Here is a 22,115-nt window from a genome sequence, read left to right on the forward strand (position 1 = left end):
ATGTCACCGACAAGGCCTCTTACAAAATGGGAACTATCACCCAGTCTACCATTTCTTATAGGCAATGTTGCCACCTTCCAGCATTCAAGTGTTGCAAAAAAGTGTCAACCAAGATAGCTCCACAACATCCAGAGCCGTGAGAAACCTGTGGTGTATTTCATCCACCTCAGAGGTCAGGTGATCAGAGAGTATTTTAACTGGGCTGATGATGTAAGCCACAATGAGAGACAGGTCATCCAAACTGTCCTCAGACTTCCTCTACAGAGGGTGCATCAGTGGTCTTCAGAAAACCCACAGTGAAAATTAGCTACAGAGACCAACACAGTTTTTGTAGCATGCAGTAAACATGTTTATTTCTGCTGTAAAGTTGGACATTTGAATATGGGAATCTATGGGGACTGACTCACTTTGAGAGCCGGCCTCAAGTGGACAATAGAGGAACTGCAGCTTCTGGATCTTAGAATAGAATAGAATGCTTTATTGTCATTATACAGGATGTACAATGAGATTCTTCAGTTGTGTCTTCATTTTTCCCAAATCCTGTTTCTTAGTTTCAGTTCAGAAGTCACTGCACCTATCCACAAAGCATGGGGCAGGCTGGCCAACAGGAAGGTTAGTTCATGTGGTTCAAATGAGCGGACCCCAGTCTGGCCTCATGGGCTAAGGGCCAACTGCCAGGTACTTGCCAGGTGCTCACATGACACATTACTGGTGGGAGGTACTAAGACATGAGGAGAGAAAGTAAGAATGTACATGCCATCACCAATCTCCTACAGATCTAGGAGAAGTAACCCTAATAGTGTATACTTTGGCTAGTCCAATGGATCAGACTAATAGATTCTTGCAGCCTGGACAGCTGCATTCTCGAAAGGTTACATACGCACTAAAAGGTGACTGAGGATTTGCAGAAACCAGTGTGCATTGACCACACTGCTCTGTGGACAGACAGCATGCAGCCACAATGTTTATTTCTCCTCTCTCTGACCACATTTAAGTGGCTGAAGCAGAGAGAGACTAAACACCTGCAGATCACTTCCTCTCAGGTAAACCACTGCCATCAACAACGTTTTCATCTTTAATAAACTCAGTACGTCATATAACTATCAAGTTTTATTTTTGATACTCTTTTAAATCAAAAGAGTTGGCAACTCCTCACCTCAAAGATGGTCAGACTACAAGTGAAGTCATCATAAGCATGCTGACGTGCCTTCAGGTTCTGCTGTCAGTTGTAGATTTTGTTGCTGTTCATGTTTAAGCATGTTTGGTTCAGTTTTAATCCCTTGAAAATGATATTTTCATGTTTTTTTGTACCAAACAAACGTTCAACATATGATCAGTAGAGAGAAAACCACAACACTGACACCCGATCACAGAGGAAGAGGAGGAGGAAGAGGAGGGTTTTACTTGCTGTGAGCTGGTCTCAGTGTTGGTGTGATGTCAGTGAGCAGCAGGATGGAGGAATCGTCCTGCTGTGTCTGCTCTGTAAGTTCACTCTGTGTTTTCATGGCTCTGCTGTCTTGTTGAATGTGAAACTCTGACCTGAGTTTAATTTCTCTTTAGTTCTGATCTCACTGCTGAGCTGTAGCACAAACCAAGGTCAGTAACCTTCTTCTGTCACACTTTAAACCTGAATCACTCTGACAGGAAGAATGTCAAATGGCTACAAAAATTCATCCATTTGTTCATGTTGAAAGACATGAAGTATCCTTTTTTTCATTAGTTTGTCCAATTTTTAAACTCGTTTATTTCTACAGGAAGAATGTTTCATGTCTGCAGTGTGTATGTTGGTGAGATTCTTCATCACCCTGGCAACAAAGAAAAAAAGGAGAGAAAAATTGGCAACATTTGAACAGAAACTTTCTGTAGACCAAACCGGGTAGCAGTTTTTCCTTTATTGAAGCATATTGCAGGATCAAAGTGAGCAAAATATTATTTGACCCACTTGGAGGAGAAGCTCTTAATGGTGTAGATAGACACAACCAAGCAGTTCAGGACCATAAAGGTCAGCTGAGGGCATGAGAAGTTCACTGTTTGTAAAATGTGTTTTATTATCAGAAAATATGGATATCCTTTATTCCTGTATTATCCTGGTTCTTCTTCGCAGCTCGTCTGACTGTGAGTCCCAGCAGCTCTCAGCTTTTTGAATATGATTTTGTGTCTCTGAGCTGTGAGGAGGACGACAGCTCTGCTGGATGGACTCTGAGGAGAAACACGAGCAAAAAGCAGAGGACTCAGTGTGGAGATGGGTGGGGAAAACCAGCTGGTTCTTCCTGTAACATCAGCTACATTGATCCATTGGAAAGTGGAGTTTACTGGTGTGAGTCCAGAGAGGGTGCCATCAGTAACATGGTTAACCTCACAGTCTCTGGTAAGCTGAGTGTGTGGAGTTAGTGTTGATGAAGCTGTGTGTAAATGGATGAAATGCTGTAGTTTGTCTCTGTGTTGAGGTGGATCAGTGATCCTGCAGAGTCCTGTCCTCCCTGTGATGGAGGGAGATGACGTCACTCTGCTCTGTCAAACAAAGACCACTCCCTCCAACCTCCCAGCTGCTTTCTATAAAGATGGCTCCCTCATCAGGAAGCAGCCTACAGGTCACATGACCATCCAGCATGTTTCCAGGTCTGATGAAGGCCTCTACAAGTGTGACATCAGCGGTCATGGAGAGTCTCCATCCAGCTGGATCTCTGTCACAGGTGAGGAGCTTCACTCTGATTTCACCTCTTATTTCATCCACACATTCACCTGAACAGGTGAGGTTCTCTCTGCAGGTAGACATTCAAACCCAGTCCCACCTAAAACTGCAACATCACCCTTGTCTGTTTCCAGACTGGTCCTTCACCTGGTGTTTTTCTGTCCATACTTCATCACCACTCTTCTCATGGTGTCTTTATATCTGCACAGAGACACAGGTAATGCTTAGACTCATTCACTGAGCAATCGATATGCTGATGATTAACTCCTCTCTCTGTCTGAACTCCATCTTTTTTTTTATTTCTTTTTTTGTTTTTTTTGTTTTTTACAGAAAACAGCCAACATGCCTCCATGATAAGTATGCATCCAGGCCAGGGTGAGCAGGGATTTGATGATTACTATGATGATGTCACCACAGAGCATCACATCTGAAACAGAGCTCATGTTTAAAAGCCATGTTTATCAAAAATTCAGTTAAATTTTGCATTTTTTAATCATACTGTCGGTGGTTTGAGTCGTGCCAGAGAAATTAATCCCCTTTCAGGTTGTGTCAGGAAGGGCAGAAATCATAAAGTTCTTCTAAATCAAATGGGGAACTATTCACTGTGGCAGCTGACAGTAGCTTCTTTTTATTCATACTGTCTCTGTGTGTCTCAGTGGTACATTTTCATGTTGACAAAAACCAAACATTCCTGTACAGATTTGGATATCTATCAGTGATTTGTACAATATAAATTTTCTTCTAAATGAAACCTGCAATTGTTTATTAGATCAGATATTTGTGGAAAAATTCAACGAAGTCAAGTTAAAGTAAAGTCAAAAGTCTTTTCTGTCAGTGTTTTCTTTCCATGTGATTGTGTGTTTGTGTCTGGGGATGAAAGAAGAACACTGACTGTGTGACAGTTTAATGGTAAAGAAAGAGGAAGGAGGCTGTTATTGGCTCTCAAACTGCTGCTGATCTCAGTTTCTAAGATTCACATCAAAGAGCAGCCATCAGGTTTAGATGTGCGATAACGCTAACGCTCATGCCATGTCAGCACTCCATCTGCAAAACTTAAACCTTCTCATCACTTCCTCTTAACATTCACTAAGCCAGTGGACACAGATGCAGGTATGACAAGTAGGGAAAGTTTCACTGTTTTAACTATAAGGCTTTAATTATGAGAATTATTATGCAAGAGGGGGACAGTGGAGAAATCCAGGTGGGATGGTGGGATCTGTGATTGGCTATCAGAGTGGGCAAGTAGGGAATATGCAGAGGGCTGGAAGAAACTGGCTTTTGCTCAGAGACATCAAACAATTTACAGACTCTTGTGAACCTGGGGAGTTTGCCACTGTACTGTTGATGAAGCTCAATTAAGGCTCTCAATTTCAAAAGGATCAATAAACTGAGATTTTTTGTGTGTCTGTTCCAGGATGTGGTTACAAAAGGTATTAGTAGAAATGTTAACGATAATCACAGAATAACCATCTCTTACAGCATGCTGAAAATTGATTTAACTCTGTCAATACTGAGAACATATTTTTTCTGGTTTTATATCTTCATTAACCCAGGGAGACTAAAAGTATTTGTATAAAAGCTTAGAGGAAGGCCTCCAAATGAGGGCAAAATAGTTTTGCAGAAGGTAATAAGACGTCTGCTGAAGGGTTTACTGTTGTGGAATGGGGCTGTAATGCTGCAGCTCAGCAGTGAGATCAGAACTAAAGAAAAGTTAAACTCGGGTTAATTCAGAGAGTTAAAACACAGAGTGAACTTACAGAGCAGACACAGCAGAGACGACTCCTCCATCCTGCTGCTCGCTGATATCACACCAACACTGAGACCAGCTCACAGCAAGTAAAACCCTCCATTTCCTCATCATCTTCCTCTGCGATTAGATGTCAGTGTTGTGGTTTCTTCTCTACTGATTATTAGCTATTTCCTTGTTGGTTGGAGAAAAATAGTTGTTAAATGGTAAAACTGAACCAAAACATGAGGTAAAGATTTACAAAATAAATAAATACAGCTGACAGCAGAACCTGAAGGCAACATCAGCACCTGTGTGATGACTTCACTTACAGTTCAACCAACTCTGAGGTAAGGGGCTGCAACTCGTTTGATTTAAAAGATTTTCAAAAATCAAACTAAATCACCTTAAACATTGATTTCATTCATCATGTTGCAGATTGGAGTTGTTTCTTGTTGTAGATGACAGAGGTTTAGCTGAGAGGAAATGATCTGCAGGTGTTTGAGTCTGTCTCTGCTTCAACCACTGAAACATGGTCAGAAAGAGAACAAATAAAGTATGTGGCTTCACTCTGTCTGTCCACAGCGCTGTGTACTCACTGCACACTTATTGTTACTTTCTCTCCTCATATCGTAGTCCTTCCTACCACTGATGTGTGATGTGAACCCCTGGTTGCTGGACCTTAAGCCAGGGGACCCAGCTGGGCTCAGCCCGGATGGGAATGTGTCCTTATTGCCATTTGCACTTACTGCACTGAAAATCCCAACTTTGTTGGAATCCTTGTGAGGGGTGCTGAGAGACACCTCTCAGGGAACTCCACAGTCCTGCTGTGGGACATTTTCTTGCAGGACATGAGGGGGACCATCTCAATGGAAAACACTCCATCTGCTCAGGCAGAGGAAGGATTTGATGATGTCAACACCGCTGTCACTACAGAGCATCATTTTGAACCTGGAATTGAGCAAAAACATTTGGGATTGAAAAATAAAGGCAAAGCTGCAGTACCAAAAACTGCTCTACCTCTAATGTCCATGTGAGGGGGATCAGCCCCCACAGACTCCCATATTAAAATGTCTGACTTTGCAGCAGAAATAAACATGTTTACAGCCTGATACAAAAACTGTGCTGGTCTCTGTATCTAATTTCCACCATGGATCTCCTGAACCCTGATGACACACCAGTCATAGATGAAGTCTGAGGAAAACTGGGATGACCCACCCATTATTGTGGCTTTGGTCACTGGTCCAGTTAAAAATTCTCTGGTCAACAGTCTCCTGAGGTGGATGAGATTCAACTTGAGTTTCTCAAGGTTCTAAATTCAGTTCATTGCCAGTGAATTGGTAGCCTGGGTGAGTCTGCTGAGGAAAAAGAGGCACTGGAGCATGTGCTCCACCTTCAGGAGGATCCTCAGCCTTCCTCAGGAAGGTCTGTTCTAGGGTCCAGGAGAAGAGAGTCTGTTCATTAATCCAATCTTGGATCCAGGAGGAACAAAGTGATTTTTGTCCTCGCTATGGAACACTGGACTAGCTCTGTATCTTATCAAGGATATTCAAGGCTATGTGGGAGTTTGTTCACACAGTCTACGTGTGTTTTATTGTCTTGAAGAAGGGATTTGATTGTGTTCTGTGACGGGGTACTTTGGGGGTGTTGGCCCATTGTTATTCTGTCCATGTATAACTGTAACGAGGACTCAGTTTGTTGTGTAACAATAAGTAAGACTCATTCATGGTGAATGTTGGACTCCATCAGCGCGGCTCTTTGTCAGAGATTCTGTTCAGAATTTTTATGGAAAAAATTTCTAAGTGCAGCCAAGAGGCAGGGGACTTCTAGATAGGATCTCGTCTTGTTTTCACAGATAGTGAGGTTTCATGTGGCAGTTCAGACTGGAGGGCACTGCTGCTGGAATGAGAATTAGCACCTTCAAACCCGAGGTCAGAAAAGTAATGCCAGCTCTGGGTCTCGTTTATGAATAAGAGGAGAGTAGAGAGATTACAGATCTGTTGTGGTGAAGAAAGAGAAGCTGCCAATTTACTGGTCAATTTCTAGTAAATTGATCTCTGCTTTTAAACAGCTAACATCCATCTGGTCATTGACGACTCATCTCAGAGAGTAGTTAAGGTTGGGTTTTGTTTAAGCTGCTTGCCAAACAGGTAATATTTGTAAAACAAGGGCAGGGAGAACAGGTGAGATAAGATACTGAACTGAATCTAAGATAACATGCTCAGATTTCAGTTACAGTGCTTATTTCATGCATCTAACTTATATTGTAACGTCTTTGGTGACCAGAATGAAAACAAATATTAGAAATTTAATCTGATTCTCTTTCTTAAGCAATCAACATTTTTTTTAAAGTTGTTGTAGGAATTTAACAAGTGAAGCTGTGTATATTTATTATTTATGTCTGAGTTCTTTGAAGAACATTGATATGTTTAGACCCCATATTAACATGTTGGTCTATGTTGGCCAAGTTGGTAAATCACAATATGAGTCCCCACATTGGACTGTAATGAGACATATTCCATATTGGGTTATACTGAAACTTTTTACATGCTGGACTATATTGAGGCATATTTTGGGATATGTTGAGGCTTTTCCCATATATTAAGACTTACTCTGTTCTGTACTATACTGAGACTGCATCTTATGCTATGTTGAGAAGTGTCCCATACTGGGCTGTATTGAGACCCGTTCCATATTGGGTTACAGTGAAAAATGAGTATTGCTGGTTTCAATATTTTTAATCATGTTGCAAATATTTAACATTTGTACTGAGAAACAGTTATTTATTAATCTTTACAAGACAGCAGTGATTCAAAACAGTTTCTTCTTCATGTTTGTTGAAATCGTACAGAGTGATGCATTCTATATATTTTCTGAGATCTAGGCAATAATTCAGAAATAAGAAATCATCAGTGTTATCACATTGCTTTTGTGTATTTTGGACAAAAAAATATTTATTCCCAAATGTAAAGTTTGATCAGCAACACTGTCTCTTCAGCACTCCTCATCCTCATATCGCCTCCTCTCCAGCATCTCTCTTTCTATTTTCACTGGCATGCTTGACTTCCTGGGCTTCTTCTTTGGCACGGGGCCAGCAGACTCCAACTGCCATCTTTTTCCTTTGCAGCAATGTGATGCCGCTTGACTGTCGAAGTTTGCCAGGGAGACTGGGGTGGTGCAGGGAGCATGGTTGGTCAGAAGGGGGCGTTCAGTTTTGTCTGTTGCAGAATTAACCACAGGGATGAGAGAGGGAGGTGAACCTAGGGAGGAAACACTATGAACTGGACGTAGGTGGAGAGGAAGTGGAGGCAAGGCCTGGGGGTTATTAAGGTAAAGGTGTTGTTGCTGTGTTGGCTCTGGGATAGAGGGTGGGAAGAAAGAGGCGGGGAGTTGGCGTGATGCGGTGTGCTGTGGTGATATCCATGTTGAGGGTTTGTGTGACCATTTAACCCACTACTCACAGTATGTGCATGTCCTTCTGTGTCGGCATCGTTACTTTGTTTCCAAAGTATGTTGGTGTTCTCCTTTTCCCTGCACATATATGCATGACTCTCTTGTATGTTTTTGCGAGCCTGTTTAGACTGATGTAACTGTGTTTCAGCATGAATGCTTGTATGGTCACAGTGTATGTTTCTGTAGGTGTCTCTGCTGGTGGCTGTGTGAAGTCGTGGGTTCGGGTTGGCACTATGTCGGTTTCGACTACGCAGCGAGCTGAAGACCATAGTGCAGCCTGCCACTGTACAGCGATGTTTGATCTTCAGGTGGACAGCATTGTAGTGAATCTTCAGTGTTCCTGCACAAATCAAAGCAGGACTTCAATTATGGTAATAAGTAATGACGACTTCAAATAGTAACGTTTCTGGGCTGAAAACTACATGGAAAAAATTTAGATCAAAATTTTTATCATTTCAACAAAGACAAAATTTATATGACCTTGAATCAAACCTTGTGGAACCCTATTAGCAGACAAAGGTAATGATAGGCTGCTGTATTGGTAGAAAAAAACTGTTTAGTTATACCTTAAAGTACACGTAGTTAAGGAAGGAAAAAGTAAAGGATAGAATGTGCAGTTAGAGACTAGTCACCTGGACAAAGTGGCGAAAACGAGATAAATGGATGTTGAGGATCCAAAACAGAGCCTCGTGGTACTCCAAGAAATTACTTTGTTATAGTACTAATTTATGTATAATGCCAGTATTGATTTTAGCCATCAGTAAAACACATAACTGCACAAACCAAGTATGTATAACTAACATTTACTTTCTACAGTAGTAATCTAGATGAAGGTGGTTAGCCAGCCACCTGTAACTTAGCTACACAATATGTACTACATCTGACATTTGTGGCTTGTCCTGTCAAAGTAAATTTTGTTTTCATTTCATTTCATGATACTGATGTATGCAGTACATATTCTGGTCTCTTGGCTTTCGCACATACAACACATACAATAGTGCAACATGAAAGTATAATCCTATATTTATATAGAGTCCTCTCAGAGTCCAGTGGAGTCACAATGGCCCATCCCTACCTTTGTCATAGAAGCTTTTCCCACAAACCCCGCAGCAGACCCTCCCTTTTCGACCTCCTGCAGAGGATGAAGAAGGGACAGAGCAGAGGGAGGAGGGGAGAGGATGGAGGGAGGAAGATGAGGATGAGAGAGGAGGCAGAGATGAAGAAAGGGAAGTGGCGGGAAGAGGACAGAGGAAAGAGGAGGAAAAGGACGGGAGAGGATGTAGAGAAGAAGAATGGGAGCATTGCACTTTCTGGGAAATTGTCAAAGGTGAGGAAGAAGAGGGAGAAATGGGCGGATAGACCGAAGAGGAAGAAAGGACTGGTGAGGAGTTTAAAGCAGGAGAGAGTGAAAAGGTGTTCTCCTGTTTGGTCGTTCCCCTCTGAAGGTCACGGTCCTGGTCAGTGTGGAATGAAGGATGCCACAGTGAACAAGGTGTGCTTGGCTTGTCAGGGTCTGTTTTGATTTTCAAAGCTAGTTCTCTTTTTGACTGATGCAAGACTGGATTAGTCTCTCGTTCTCTTCTTCCTCCTTCCTGCTTGCGCTTCTCGGCCAATTTGGTCCCACGGGACTTTTGTAAAAACTGTGTCAGCTTACTGGGAGGAACTAGTTCCTGATAGAAGAAAAAGATGGTCATTGTAAATAGAAGAAATAAAATGTTCTATAAACAACCTGGAGGAACTTTAATGCACGAGGTCTGGAGTGCTTAGGAAAACGTACCTTTGTGGGAGGAACCAAACAGTGGAAGGCCGAGCTTGGAAAGTGGAATGGCAGCAGAAAAGAAAGTCCACTAGGGAAATTTTCAGAACGGTGGACGGTATTGTTGAGGTCAGCAGTGTCTGTCATTTTCTCGAAATGACAGACACTGGCCACCAGTCGTGAATCTCCTCTTAAGTTCCTTAATGTTGTCATTGTTCCTCCATTCGTGCTTGACTGGCAGCTCCTCTGGGCGGGTTTCAGGTCAGGATCAGAGAGGTGCTCGGCGTTAGCCACAGACTGAAGCATCAGCTCAACTATGGGTCGCGTCTCACCAAAACGAAGGAACTGTTTGAAGATGAGCGCTTCTTCTTCTGGAGTCACCATAAACCAGCGGTCCAACACCTTTCCATTGGGAAACTGGAGAGAAAGAAAGCTGTTAACTTCAGAGTGGTTGTTGGAAAATGTCTAGCAAGCGTTGGTTTTAATCAGTTCATACTAGTTGAATGGACAGGTTCTTAAATTGTGCTTTTCTACTCGTACTAATTACTCAAAGCACTTTAGACTACAAGTTACATTGACCTCAACATTCATGCAGTACTTTAAGCTATACACTTTAATCATTTTGTCATCTGAGGAAAATTTAGAATCACCATTTTTTTATAACTCACCTGTTTTAATTGTATTAACATTTAAAGTTTGCATTATTAGAGGTGTGGGCTCTTTTTAGCGACAGGTGGATGGTGACGCAGGAGGCTGTAGCTGCTAGCTGTTTGCTAGACTTCCCTGAACTGGATCTCTGGATTGTGTTTGTGCTGTTTGTGCCTTTGGACCATTTTTAATGAAACTATCTAACAAATAACGTGGTTTGCTGTACAGTTAACACAGCATCAAGGGTCTTAACCCTGTGATGCATAGTGGTCACTACAGTGGATGGCTGTTCAAAGCTGTTCTCTTGTATATGCCTGTGTTTTGTTGTTATAGTTGCATATCAGTCAACACATATTTCTGTGGTTGAAAACTCAAATGCATGGTGTCCAGCTGAGTGGACATATTTGTAACTCCATAAAAATTAGGTTCATAAACCAAATTGTAATTGCATTTCTTTTCTTGCCTAAAGAGAAAAACATTCAGAAAAAATAAATCTTGACTGAGGTTCTCATAATTCATGCATCAGAGAGTACTGACAGCAGAGTTAAAGTAAATTATATGTACAGGGTGAAAGCAAAAATCTCATCTAAAACAAAAGCAATAGTTATTTTAGAATAATCTTAACTTTTAGCTTTTTCAACATCCATCCATCCATCCATCATCCATCCATCCATCCCTCCCTCCCATTTAAGATTAATCATATATTTGTTTCAGCTGTTCATTCTTCACTCAGTAATAATAAGTACATCTTATTTTTAATGTTTACCTGCAGCATGTACCCTCTAACATAATCCCCCAAATTCCAGCCCATGGCGTGCAGTATGTGGCCGACCTAAAAAGGACAAGAGTTACACATTAAAACCAGTAAACTGCTTCACCACATTCCTACCAATTGCTGAGGAGTACAAGCTTACCTGCTCTGGGGTCAGGATGCTGTAGAGGCGGTCCAACAATATCTTGAGTCGAACCGGAATGGCCTGAGCTCCGTACAAGACCAGGGAGCTCAGGTCGAACACCAGCCCAGGAAGAGCCACTTCCACTGGGCCGCAGCTGGGGTTAGGCTGGGCCTGGAGCTTCTCCAAGGCTGAAGGGGAAAGAAAAGAAACAAACCATGGCACAAAGTTCAGTGTTCAAGTGAAAAATGAGGTACATTAGTGTTGCTCTGATGATTAAAAATACACACAGAAGTCAAAGGTCATTTGATGGATCTGCTACAAGTTGGACTCACCTGTTTGTCAGTGCAACAGATGTGTGTTCACCGTCTATGAAACACAGACTAGACCGTGTGTGTGTGTGTGTGTGTGTGTGTGTGTGTGTGTGCGCGTGTGTGTGTGTGTGTGTGTGTGTGTGTGCGCGCATGTGTGTGTGTATGCAGATGCTCATTCCAGATGCTCATACTGATGTGATGACAGCGACACCTGACTTCATGTCACCATAGTGACGGCACACATCTGCACTCTGCAGGTTAACCCGACTGTTCGTTTTATCAAGAAGTTTGTTGTTTTCTACAACTTCACGTTACAAACAAGTCAGAGCCGACTCGTTTACTTATCTGTCAGTCACATGACGTCTGTATCACACGTCAAAAAGCGCCCTAACTCCCACAAGAGTGGATATTACTCATCCACAGTAAGCGTCGTATGTGTATGTGTGGTATTACCGTGTGCCACCCAGCCGTGTCCACAGCGATCACATGACCTGAGCTCTATACTTCCTGGTCTGAAACACACACAGCTGCAGCAGGACAAAGTGCACCTGATAGACTGGTGAAAGTAGACACACACACACACACACACACACACACACACACACACACACACACACACACACACACACACACACACACACACACACACACACAGTAATGTTAAAATACACAAAAAGAGAATCTCATGAGTACTTTCGTAACTTAAAACATTTTTATTGGTTTCCATTCTCACACATCTCTAATAAAACAGACATGTCTCGTTAACAGTCGGTACCTCCTCGGGCTCCGGAGTCATCCTCATGTCTCGGTCCTGCAGTCAGAACAGAAACATCAGCTCAGGCCTCCGATTGGTCAAATAAAATCTAACCTAAACTTTCATGAAGAATTATAGTAAAATTTTCTCTTTGCCTCTTTGTAGCAGACAAAAGGCGCTGATTCATTAATAAAAAATACATATTTTAATTTTTGTTTTATTGTGTCCAATAATTATAATTAATTTTTATCACAGGGAGCTTACTAAGATTCAGATGAATTACAATGTTTTTCTTTTTGGGTTTAATTTAGTTATGATGATTCATAGGTTTCGTTATTCTATATACCTTTATTATTTTTTTTTTAATTATTACAGTACAATTTTAAATCATTTGAAGTTGAATAATTCTCTTTCTCAGAAAAGGTAACACTTATATATCGATCCATCCATCCATTCACTTCCGCTTATCCTGTTCAAGGTTGTGGAGCCTATCCCAGCTAACATAGCGCGAGAGGCAGGGTACACCCTGTACAGGTCACCAGCCTGTCACACTTATATATGATATATTTAATTGTAAAATGTATATTTACATAATAATGATCTTAAATAATGTTCATAAATATATGTTCTATTTTCTGGAAATAATTCTATTAATTTACTTCTTAAGTCACAAATTAATCCTAATTAATCATGATAAACTTTTTTTAAATCATATTTTTTTAATTCTTGTTGAGTAAAACACATTATTTTATATTATTTTAATATTATATTTTTCTAACATGTAAACAGCATTTTTTTTAAAAGATTGAGTAAAATTAAAAATTAGTTTAAAAAAATTGATAAATTCTCATTTTATTAAAATAAAATGCTCTAAAGTGAGATATTCAAATAGTAATATGATCAAAAAGTAAAGCATACTGACCTTTGCATCTGATGTTAAATTCTCCACTGATTAAAAAAAGATTTTCTTTTCAGTGATTTCTTTTCTCCTTTGAATCTTTTTCTTTTCTGATGGGATTTTTTTTACTTGTTCTTCTTCTTCTTGTGTTCCTTATTATCGTTTTATTTCTTCGTGTTTTGTCTTTCGTCCGTCTTTCCTTCCTCCTCAGGCTCACTCTCTCCTCTCATTTCTGTCCCTGTGCTGTAAAACTCCACTTTTCTCTCTCGTGCATATATTTTTCTTTTCAGCGCTCTCCATCCTTTGACTCCGCCTTCTATCCACACTCACTGGATTGGGCTCCTTTTGCTGTTTTTGTTTTTTTAATTTTGCCCCCCCCCCCCCCCCCGAGTCTGACAGACAATGATGATGGTGATGATGATGATGATGATGATGATTATGGTGGTGGTCTGTGCAGTTTCATGCTTCTTATGCCTTTCAAAAGAAAAGTTGCAAAGTGCTTCACAATGAAAACACAAACTCGTCAGAAATAAACAAAAATCTGTTTTAAAATAATGTTTGTTTTTTGTTGAATATCTATTAGTTATACATCCAGGATCACCACTGTGAAAAAACAAGGTCAAAGGTCACAGTCATAGAAGTGGAAAGATGTGAATTATCATTCTTAGACTGCTTCACTTATACCAAAATTTCAGACTGGATATTTGATGGCAAACATAAGGATAGTAAAAAAGACCATAAACAAATTCATTTCTCAGGTATATACAGTATATTATTTTCCCCAGGAAGAGGACAAAACTCAGAAACTGTCAAAAAGGGAACAAACCCTTGAGTGTTCAGTCAGGACAAACAATGTGAGCAATCTAAAAATCACTTTAAATTGTTTTTATTGTTCAATTAAAAAACACCTCTTTTAATTCACAATCCTGGCTGCACATCACATTTCTTTGCTTCCCCACAGGTCATCCGAAGGGACAGATGCCGTTCTCAGGTGCTGGGCAGAAAAGGGAAGACTTTATACAGCTGGAAAATATAACTATGTGAATAAGGCTCCTGTCCTTGGTGTGTCCATCAGTGTCTGTGTCCCCTGAGAAACAGCTTCCTCCTGGGAGTAAAGTTCCCCACCTGAGGGTCAGATTGAATCAGGGTGACAGTAGGACTCCTGCCCTGCAGCTACAAACAGCCACAAGGTTAAACCAATTACACCATGCTGAGAGTTTTGATGTCCTCTCAGAGCTTTAATGATGCAGTCAGGTTCTCTTGCAAATAATGAAACAAGACACAAATAAATGTCACATTATTCAGAATGTTTTTGAAGCAGCTGACTGGGTTATGAGGTAAATCTCAGGCATCAGGAGATGATAAAACATGCTTCTGTTGCACAGATGTGTATTCTTTTTTGTTTAGGACCTGCTTTAGTTATTAATTTTCATTGTGAATTTCTGGATAATTTTATATATTTTACTGATCTTTAAAATTCAAAGTGTACACCCAGGACAGGTCGCCAGCCTTTTGAGCCATTTAAATACAATTTAACACCAAGCTGAGATGGAATTAACATCTCATAATATGTCATGTAAGAAGATTGACCAAATGTGTCTTTATGTGTTTCTTTATTTGTAGTTATTGGTGTGAAAATAAAATAAAAGCATAATTGATGTTATCACTAAAACCAAGTAAGATCCAGACCTTGAATGAAGCCATTTGAATGCTTTTTAAGGTCTTGAACTGCACAATATGTTTATGATATTTTAAGGACCTGTACATCATTCAGGTTTAGGCCAAAAAGAAATTTGCTAAATCAAAAACATTCCCAAATTAATCTGTTAAAAACATCCAGTAGAGCAGCATTTATTTCACTCCTTCACACCGAAATCATCAGAAGAGAAAAGGTCACGTCAAAAGCAGAGAGACTTCACGGCTGTCCCTCGTGGGAGCTGAAATGACCTGAAAAGTTCTTGTATTGTTGCTGTGAGGTGGAGGCACTCACACACAGTAAAGGTAGGGCTGTTGGACAGGCTGTGCGTCCGCTGGGATCCGATGGACCTCTTTCCCGTTTTGATGTCCTACTAATTAGAATATCAGACGATAACACCCCGTTAGCGTGCGTGTGATCATCGCCGTTTGCTGACACACTTCCTGAGTGGAACCTCTCTGAGGGGTCGTGTTTGAAACAGCAGCGGTACCACCTCCTTCTCCTCGTTGTCTTGATGGTGTGTTTGTAAATCCTGGTCCTCTGTTCTTGGCTCAGTCAACAGGAAACTCAGTGAATCAGGCCACACTGGCTCTCTGACACTCTAACAACAAACACGGAGTCGAACTGCAGCAGGAGAAAATGCTTGAAACGACACTTTAACTGGAGGTGTTTAAAAAGACTTTGTGACTTTGTGTCAGTGTCCTAACGTCAGAGAGAGTCTGAATCAGCGCCAGAGCAGATGCTGAAGTTTGGTTTCATTATGTGCTGCTGGTTGAGGACCTTTGAATGGCTAAACAGTTTTCCAACTTTACAGAAATTTGCTGTAACTCTGTGTCACAGTCATCCAACTAGTTACAAAAAACAATGTAGCGTGGATGGGAGAACATGTTGCTCTAAAACCTGTATATACCTGTTTCCAGATGTGCTGCCAATTATATAGGCACTAATGCACACCCGTACCATCAGAGATGCAGGCCTTTGAACTAAGCACTGATAACAAACTCTCTTCTCTTTAGTCCAGAGGATGTGGTGTCCAACTTTTCTAAAAAGAATTTCAATTCATCCAACTGCAGAATGGTTTTCCATTTACCTCAGTCTTTTTTTGGCCTTTTTTTTTTACAGCTTTATTTGATAGTCAGCAGTGTAGAGAGAAAGGAAATCGAGGGGAGAGAGATGGACATTATTCTGAAATTTTTCCACATTTGATTTGTGAACCTCTTTATTTCTGAGAAACTCTAGCTCTCTAAGATGCTCTTTTTATACCCAATCATGTTACTGACCTGTTCGAAATGTTCCTCCAGCTGTTTCTTTTTCGTACCAATTACTTTTACAGCCTTTTGGTGCCCCCGTTCAAACTTCTTTGAGACATGCTGTGACCATCAAACTCAAAATGAGCTAATATTCTTTTTAAATGATACATTTTCTCAGTTTAAACATTTCATGTTTTCTGTTCTATTGTGAATAAAATATGGATTCATGAAATTGTGTTTTTATTTACATTTTTACAACATCCCATCTTTTTTGGAATTTTGTTTGTGTCCATCTCTAAAGACATGATTCTGAGACTTTTTCCAAGTTCTGTTAAAAACTCAAATAAAATAATCTAAACAGGAATGAAGAGAGGTCCAAAGGGTCCTTAGAGTTTGTGGCATCATCCAACCTCGTTTTCAGCTGGGCCCTCGACACATGTTTGGGTTTAGTGTGACTGATCTCCATTTAAAGGGCTAATACATAAAAAATCTGCTCTGCTTCTAGCATCCCTTTTCCCCGTCTGTCAATTTCTGTCATTTGTCACTGCAAACGTTGAGTTCAGGAGGCTCCAGAGGTGAATTTTACATGACACTAAAGACTCCGTGTGTGTTTTGTGGTGAATATATTTAACAGGACATATTGAGTGTCTGAGTGTGTGTCCTCTCTTCCCATCTTTGTTCCTCCCCCACTCTTCGCAGTCCCTTATCCCACCCCCTTTGTATCTGTGTCATTACTCCGGAGAGCGCGAGGGTTTCTCTTTGTAGCGAGTCCAACTTGGCAGCAATGCAGTCACTGCTGGGAAAGTGTGTGTTTAAGTGTGTGTTTAAATGAAATGTGTGCGCTGTCACAGGTGGAACTAGGACAGCAGGCAGGGAGGACTTGGAGATAGAAAATAAAAGTTTGTGGAATATTCAGATGGGAAATCGAGAACAAAAACAGGACACTGACACCTTTTAATTCATTCTTTTTGTACTTATGTTTTGTTTTCTTTCGATGTTCCAGCTTTTAGTTTGACTTTTTTTTCATTAATGAACAGGAGGCTCAAACTCGGAAGAAAGTTCCTGTGAAGCTGATAGAAAAACAAACCCGTGAAAAGAGAACCTTTTCAGGTCTTTAATCCTGTTACGGTTTAAGGATTGCGCCACGGATTAACGTCTGCCGTGTGTGAAAGGATAAAATGGGATTAAGTGGTTATTTGACATTTCATGGTGTCACATTGGACATCAGAGCAGGGGCAGATTCACCACATTAAACAGGCAAATGCTCGACTTATTACTTCTGCTGTTGTCTGATTTTGCATAAATGTGGCTGCTATTGGGTAAAGATGCTCCACCTTTCTCCCTGCAAATGTCAGTTTGCAATCCTAAAGTCAGTCAGCACATTAAGCTGCTGTATCGATCTGGAACGAGTCTCTGAGGATTGGCTAAGGTTCAGGAAAGAGAAACTGGACAAATTCACAGGTGATTAAATCCATTTCAAAGATAACTACCACAACGTTCTAGAGTACTCTTGAATCCTAAGAGCTTTGATGGATTTCAGCACCGTCTGCTTAAAGAAACATCTCAGCCACCAAAGCTAAGACTTCCAAAATTAACCAAAGAACAAACAAAATCCCAATATCTGAACCTCAAAACTGAAAAACAATTACCCACCTAATATTCAGATATCACCATGAACAACATTCCCCAAACATTTGGTTAACCTTCTCACATTACTCACAGTCCATCAAAACACTTCCAACCTTTTCAAGGCCTGAATTCTCCAAGACCTCTAAAGGTGTCCTCTGATGCCAGTTTTGAAACATCATCATGTACCTTTCAGATATGACTTCTTCACACTGGTTCATGGTTTGCTCCCCTTTCCTTTGGCCAGATAGTAGTCCAATGTGCCCCTCATCCCAGGTCTCTCAGGCCTTCACACCTGCAAATTTCAATACTGACTCCAAGCACAAAGGTTCCAGTTTGTCATCTTGTCTCTTTCTGAAGCCACTGAATTACATTTCATGGTCTCTGCTCACTATATTGGTGCTTATATGTGGATGGACCTGGATTGTCTTTGTTGGTGCATTTCAAAATTAAAGGACTCCCCAACAAATTTACCTAAACTCTGATGGGCATTAACGGCTTTGGCACCACAAATAAAATGTTCAGAAACTTTTTGGTTCACTGGGAACTTCCTGGATATTTTTTCTTTGGAGCTTAATGGTCCAAATATTTTAGTCGAAATATGTCTTATGTACGGTGGCCCTGAGAGGTCAAACACACTGCAACCAAATAGAAAATAGTTGCAAATACAAAAATATTTTCCCTCACAGACTCTAATAGTCATAGCAGACATTGCATTTGCATATACGTTTTGGGGGAACACTGAGATAAGCAGCCTTAAGTTGCAGCCCATCATCAGTTTGTTCCTCTGCAGGTCACTTTGACACTCAAGAGTCGAGGCGGTTAAAGCTGGCAATCCTGTTGTGTCGCTGCGTGCCGGAGCTTATCTTTGTTTCTGGATTACATGTTTTATCCTCAGAGGGAATTCATGGCTCCTCAGATTTGTCACTTGAATCTGGTTTTCTATGAGAGAAGCTGCTGCTTCATCAGGAATTAAACTTAATCTGTCATTTGAGAGCGGGACAAACTCTGACCGCTGCCTCCTGTTCAATGAACCTGTCATTTCTCTGTGGGAGGAAAAAACAGACTCAGCTGTCCTCTCTGTGATGCTAAGCTAAGCTAGCCGCTCCATTCAAAGCGAATGACAGGGCAGTCAACAACTGAGGGAGGAACTGGGTACCAGCGACTGTGGAGGGGAAAGTTTTCTGAGCACACCAGCATTTTTCTTTGATACAGACTTTAAAGCTTGCAGGCTAAACAGAACCAAAACTTTCAATCTGTGACAAACAAATTTGCTAAAAAAGCAAACTGGGAAAAAACTTTCAGTCTGCTAAAGGCCACTGCTCTTCTGTATTAAAAAGGTACTTAATTTAAATTCCTTCTTCCTTCCTTCTACTTCTGTGTACTTTCAGTTCTTTTCCCTCTAATGTCATTATGTTTCCCTTTGAGGACATTTTGCCTGTGAGGGCAAAGAAGAACTCAGGACAACACGACCAGCAGGTAAGTTGGATATAAGAACGGAAGGAAGAGTGAGAACAGCGGAGGGAGAGCTGAAAGGGACTCCTCAGAGAGAGAGAGAGAGAGAGAGAGACAAACGACACACACCTCCAGAGGAAAGAGGAGAACCACGTTCAGCTGAATCAGCACAGCTCTGTGTGTGTCTGTGTGTCAGCAGCTTAAGTCGCTTTGTAAAGACGTCACACACTCAGAGCCTGAGGACATTTTTCTGGCATTCACGTTAATGCCAAATAAAAAGAGAGACAGCCCGAGGCATCACACACGCACACAGAGTTGTGATGCTGATGCAGTAGTTATGAAATATTTTTTTCTCGATTTCTTTTCCTGCCTGAAAACTTTTGTTTTGTTCTTCTGTGTTTCTGCATTTACTTTCTCTCTTTGGGACTGTTGTGTTTCACTCTGAGGTCACTGTTTCTGTGAGGTAGTTTTAAGTTTCTTAGTGGTCGTGTAGTCAAGTCAAGTCAAGTCAAGTCAAGTTTATTTATAAAGCATGTTTAAAAACAACAGCAGTTGACCAAAGTGCTGTACATTTAAGATAAATAAAATAACTTAAAACACAATGTAAAAGAGATAGTTAAAACAGGAAGCATAAAATTATAAAAACCAAAACAAAAATAAAAGAAAACAACATCAGTAATGTATCCAGTACTCATTTTGATTTAAAAGCCAAAGAATAAAAATGGGTTTTCAAACGAGATTTAAAGATGTCAACTGTAGGGGAGGTCCTGATGTGAAGGGGCAGCTTGTTCCATAATTTCGGAGCAACAACTGCAAAAGCCCGATCACCTCTATGTTTTAATCTTGACCTCGGTACAGTTAAGAGCATTTGCTCAGCAGACCTCAGTGATCTGATGGGAGTGTGCAGGCTTATAAGATCAGAGAGGTAGGTAGGTGCTAACCCATGCAACGCCTTAAAAACAAATAATAAAACCTTAAAATCAATTCTAAAACTGACTGGTAACCAGTGTAAGGATGCAAGTATGGGGGACATATTTTAGAAAGAGAAAGAGCTTTATTTGTCACATACATTTACATGCAGTGAAATTCTTTCTCTGCATTTAACCCATCACACACATGGAGTATGTAGTACACACAGCACAGCATGGAGCAGGGGGCAGCCAAAGGGCGCCCGGGGAGCAACCTGGGGGGGTGGGCTTGCTCAGGGACCCACAGTGATGCCAGCCCGAGGATTTGAACCAGGGTCCTCTCAGTGATGAACCCTCTTCTTCTCCCCTAGGCCACCACTCCAAAGGATTAGCAGTCCATCGCCTTAACCACTCGGCCACCTCGTCTGACTGCAGAACAGGGACATGAACCCTGGACCCTCAGATTAAAAATCTGACGCTCTACCTACTGAGCTATCCGAGCTATATATGGTCTCGTTTATGAGTGCCGGTTAGTAATCGTGCTGCTGCATTTTGAATCAGTTGCAGACGACGAAGTAGCGACAGACTGACACCGGAATAGAGACTGTTACAGTAATCGAGTCGAGATGAAATGAAAGCATGGATAGTTTTCTCAAAATCCGTGGAACAGAGAAATGGCTTCACCTTTGCAAGCAGACGAAGATGGAAGAAGCTAGATTTGATGACGGTATTAATGTGCTTGTCAAAACTAAGATTTGTGTCAAGGATGACCCCCAAGTTCCTTGCACAGGGTTTATTATATATCTTTAAGGGGCCAAGGTCATAGAGGTCAGGGGTACCAAACACAATGACCTCGGTTTTCTGCTCATTTAATTTAAGAAAGTTTTGAGCCATCCATGTTTTAACTTCCTCCAGACAGTCCAGTAAGGCCTTCAAAGGACTCACTGAGTTTTTTTTCAGTGGCAGATAGATCTGCGAGTCATCTGCATAACAGTGGAAGGGGATGCAGTGTTTTTCAAAGACTGAACCCAAGGGGAGCATATAAATTGAAAAGAGGGCTGGGCCAAGAATGGACCCCTGGGGCACCCCACATGAGAGCAGGCTTTCAGAGGAAGAAATCTCTCCCAGCCTAACTGTAAAACTTCTGTTCGTTAAATAGGATTTGAACCATTTAAGTGCAGTCCCTTTAATACCAACAAAGTGCTCCAGTCGAGATAAAAGGATACCATGATCTATGGTATCAAAGGCAGCACTAAGGTCTAAGAGTACTAAAATGGCAGAGTCCCCCAAATCAGTAATAGTTAAAAGGTCATTTAAAACTTTTAAAAGTGCGGTTTCAGTACTGTGATATGCTTTAAACCCAGACTGGAATACTTCAATAACACCATTTTGGTCTAAGAAGGTCTGGAGCTGAAGGAGGACAACTTTCTCCAAGACTTTTGAAAGAAATGGCAGTTTAGAAATTGGTCTGAAGTTGGATAAAATGGTTGGGTCAAGGTTTTGTTTTTTAAGAATAGGTTCTACCACCGCGTGTTTAAAATCAGCAGGGACACAACCAGAATTAAGACTGCTATTGATAATAGACAGCACACTCTTTCCCACTGTGTAAAAAACATCCTTTAGTAGGCGAGATGGAATAATATCTAAAGGACATCTTGTGGGTTTCAACTGGTTGACTACTTCATTCAGCAGTGAGAGAGACACGGGCTCAAAGTGGTCAAAGGTAGTAGCGGTTATTGTGTGAACAGATGGGTCGGTGACAGGAGGGATAATATGAGACCTAATATTAGCTATCCTATCAACAAAAAATCTTAGTAATTTTTCACACACAGCTTTAGACGCAACAAGAGGAGGAGCACCGGGAGGATTTAGAACAGAGTTAATAACAGTAAATAAAATGCGGGGTCTGTGACAGTTATTAGACACAATCTCAGAGAGATACTTTGTTTTTGCTGCTCTTACAGCTCTCTGATAGTTCAGTAAAGATTCTCTGAGCGCATCAAAAGACACTTGAAGTTTATCCTTTTTCCATTTACGTTCGGCTTT

At 40.9% G+C, this 22,115-nt stretch overlaps 2 protein-coding genes across 2 annotated transcripts; one reads left to right on the top strand and one right to left on the bottom strand.

Moving 5' to 3' along the window:
• Window positions 1-220: 220 nt before the first annotated feature.
• On the top strand, window positions 221-3,123 carry LOC115796612 (uncharacterized). The gene is made up of 5 exons (XM_030752977.1): window positions 221-267; window positions 552-612; window positions 2,173-2,368; window positions 2,448-2,693; window positions 3,023-3,123. Exons 1-5 carry the CDS (start codon window positions 221-223, stop codon window positions 3,121-3,123), a joined length of 651 nt encoding a protein of 216 aa, XP_030608837.1.
• A 4,289-nt stretch (window positions 3,124-7,412) lies between these two features.
• On the bottom strand, window positions 7,413-12,284 carry LOC115796613 (zinc finger protein basonuclin-1). Its single transcript, XM_030752978.1, has 8 exons — window positions 12,258-12,284; window positions 11,936-12,038; window positions 11,190-11,359; window positions 11,042-11,107; window positions 9,858-10,044; window positions 8,947-9,003; window positions 8,041-8,211; window positions 7,413-7,636 (listed from the first exon to the last, which is right to left on the bottom strand). The coding sequence occupies exons 1-8, from the start codon at window positions 12,282-12,284 to the stop codon at window positions 7,413-7,415; spliced, it is 1,005 nt and encodes a 334-aa protein (XP_030608838.1).
• Window positions 12,285-22,115: the final 9,831 nt, after the last annotated feature.

The sequence above is a fragment of the Archocentrus centrarchus genome, chromosome 18, assembly GCF_007364275.1.
Source record: "Archocentrus centrarchus isolate MPI-CPG fArcCen1 chromosome 18, fArcCen1, whole genome shotgun sequence".
NCBI lineage: Eukaryota > Metazoa > Chordata > Actinopteri > Cichliformes > Cichlidae > Archocentrus > Archocentrus centrarchus.

Coding starts and splice junctions, on each gene's coding strand:
- LOC115796612 (XM_030752977.1), top strand. CDS start 221: ATGAGAGACAGGTCATCCAAACTGTCCTCAGACTTCCTCTACAGAGG. Junction 268..551: donor TCAGACTTCCTCTACAGAGG/GTGCATCAGTGG, acceptor CCTGTTTCTTAG/TTTCAGTTCAGAAGTCACTG. Junction 2,694..3,022: donor CAGCTGGATCTCTGTCACAG/GTGAGGAGCTTC, acceptor TGTTTTTTACAG/AAAACAGCCAACATGCCTCC.
- LOC115796613 (XM_030752978.1), bottom strand. CDS start 12,284: ATGAGGATGACTCCGGAGCCCGAGGAG. Junction 11,108..11,189: donor GCATCCTGACCCCAGAGCAG/GTAAGCTTGTAC, acceptor TGTCCTTTTTAG/GTCGGCCACATACTGCACGC. Junction 8,212..8,946: donor GAAAAGCTTCTATGACAAAG/GTAGGGATGGGC, acceptor TGATTTGTGCAG/GAACACTGAAGATTCACTAC.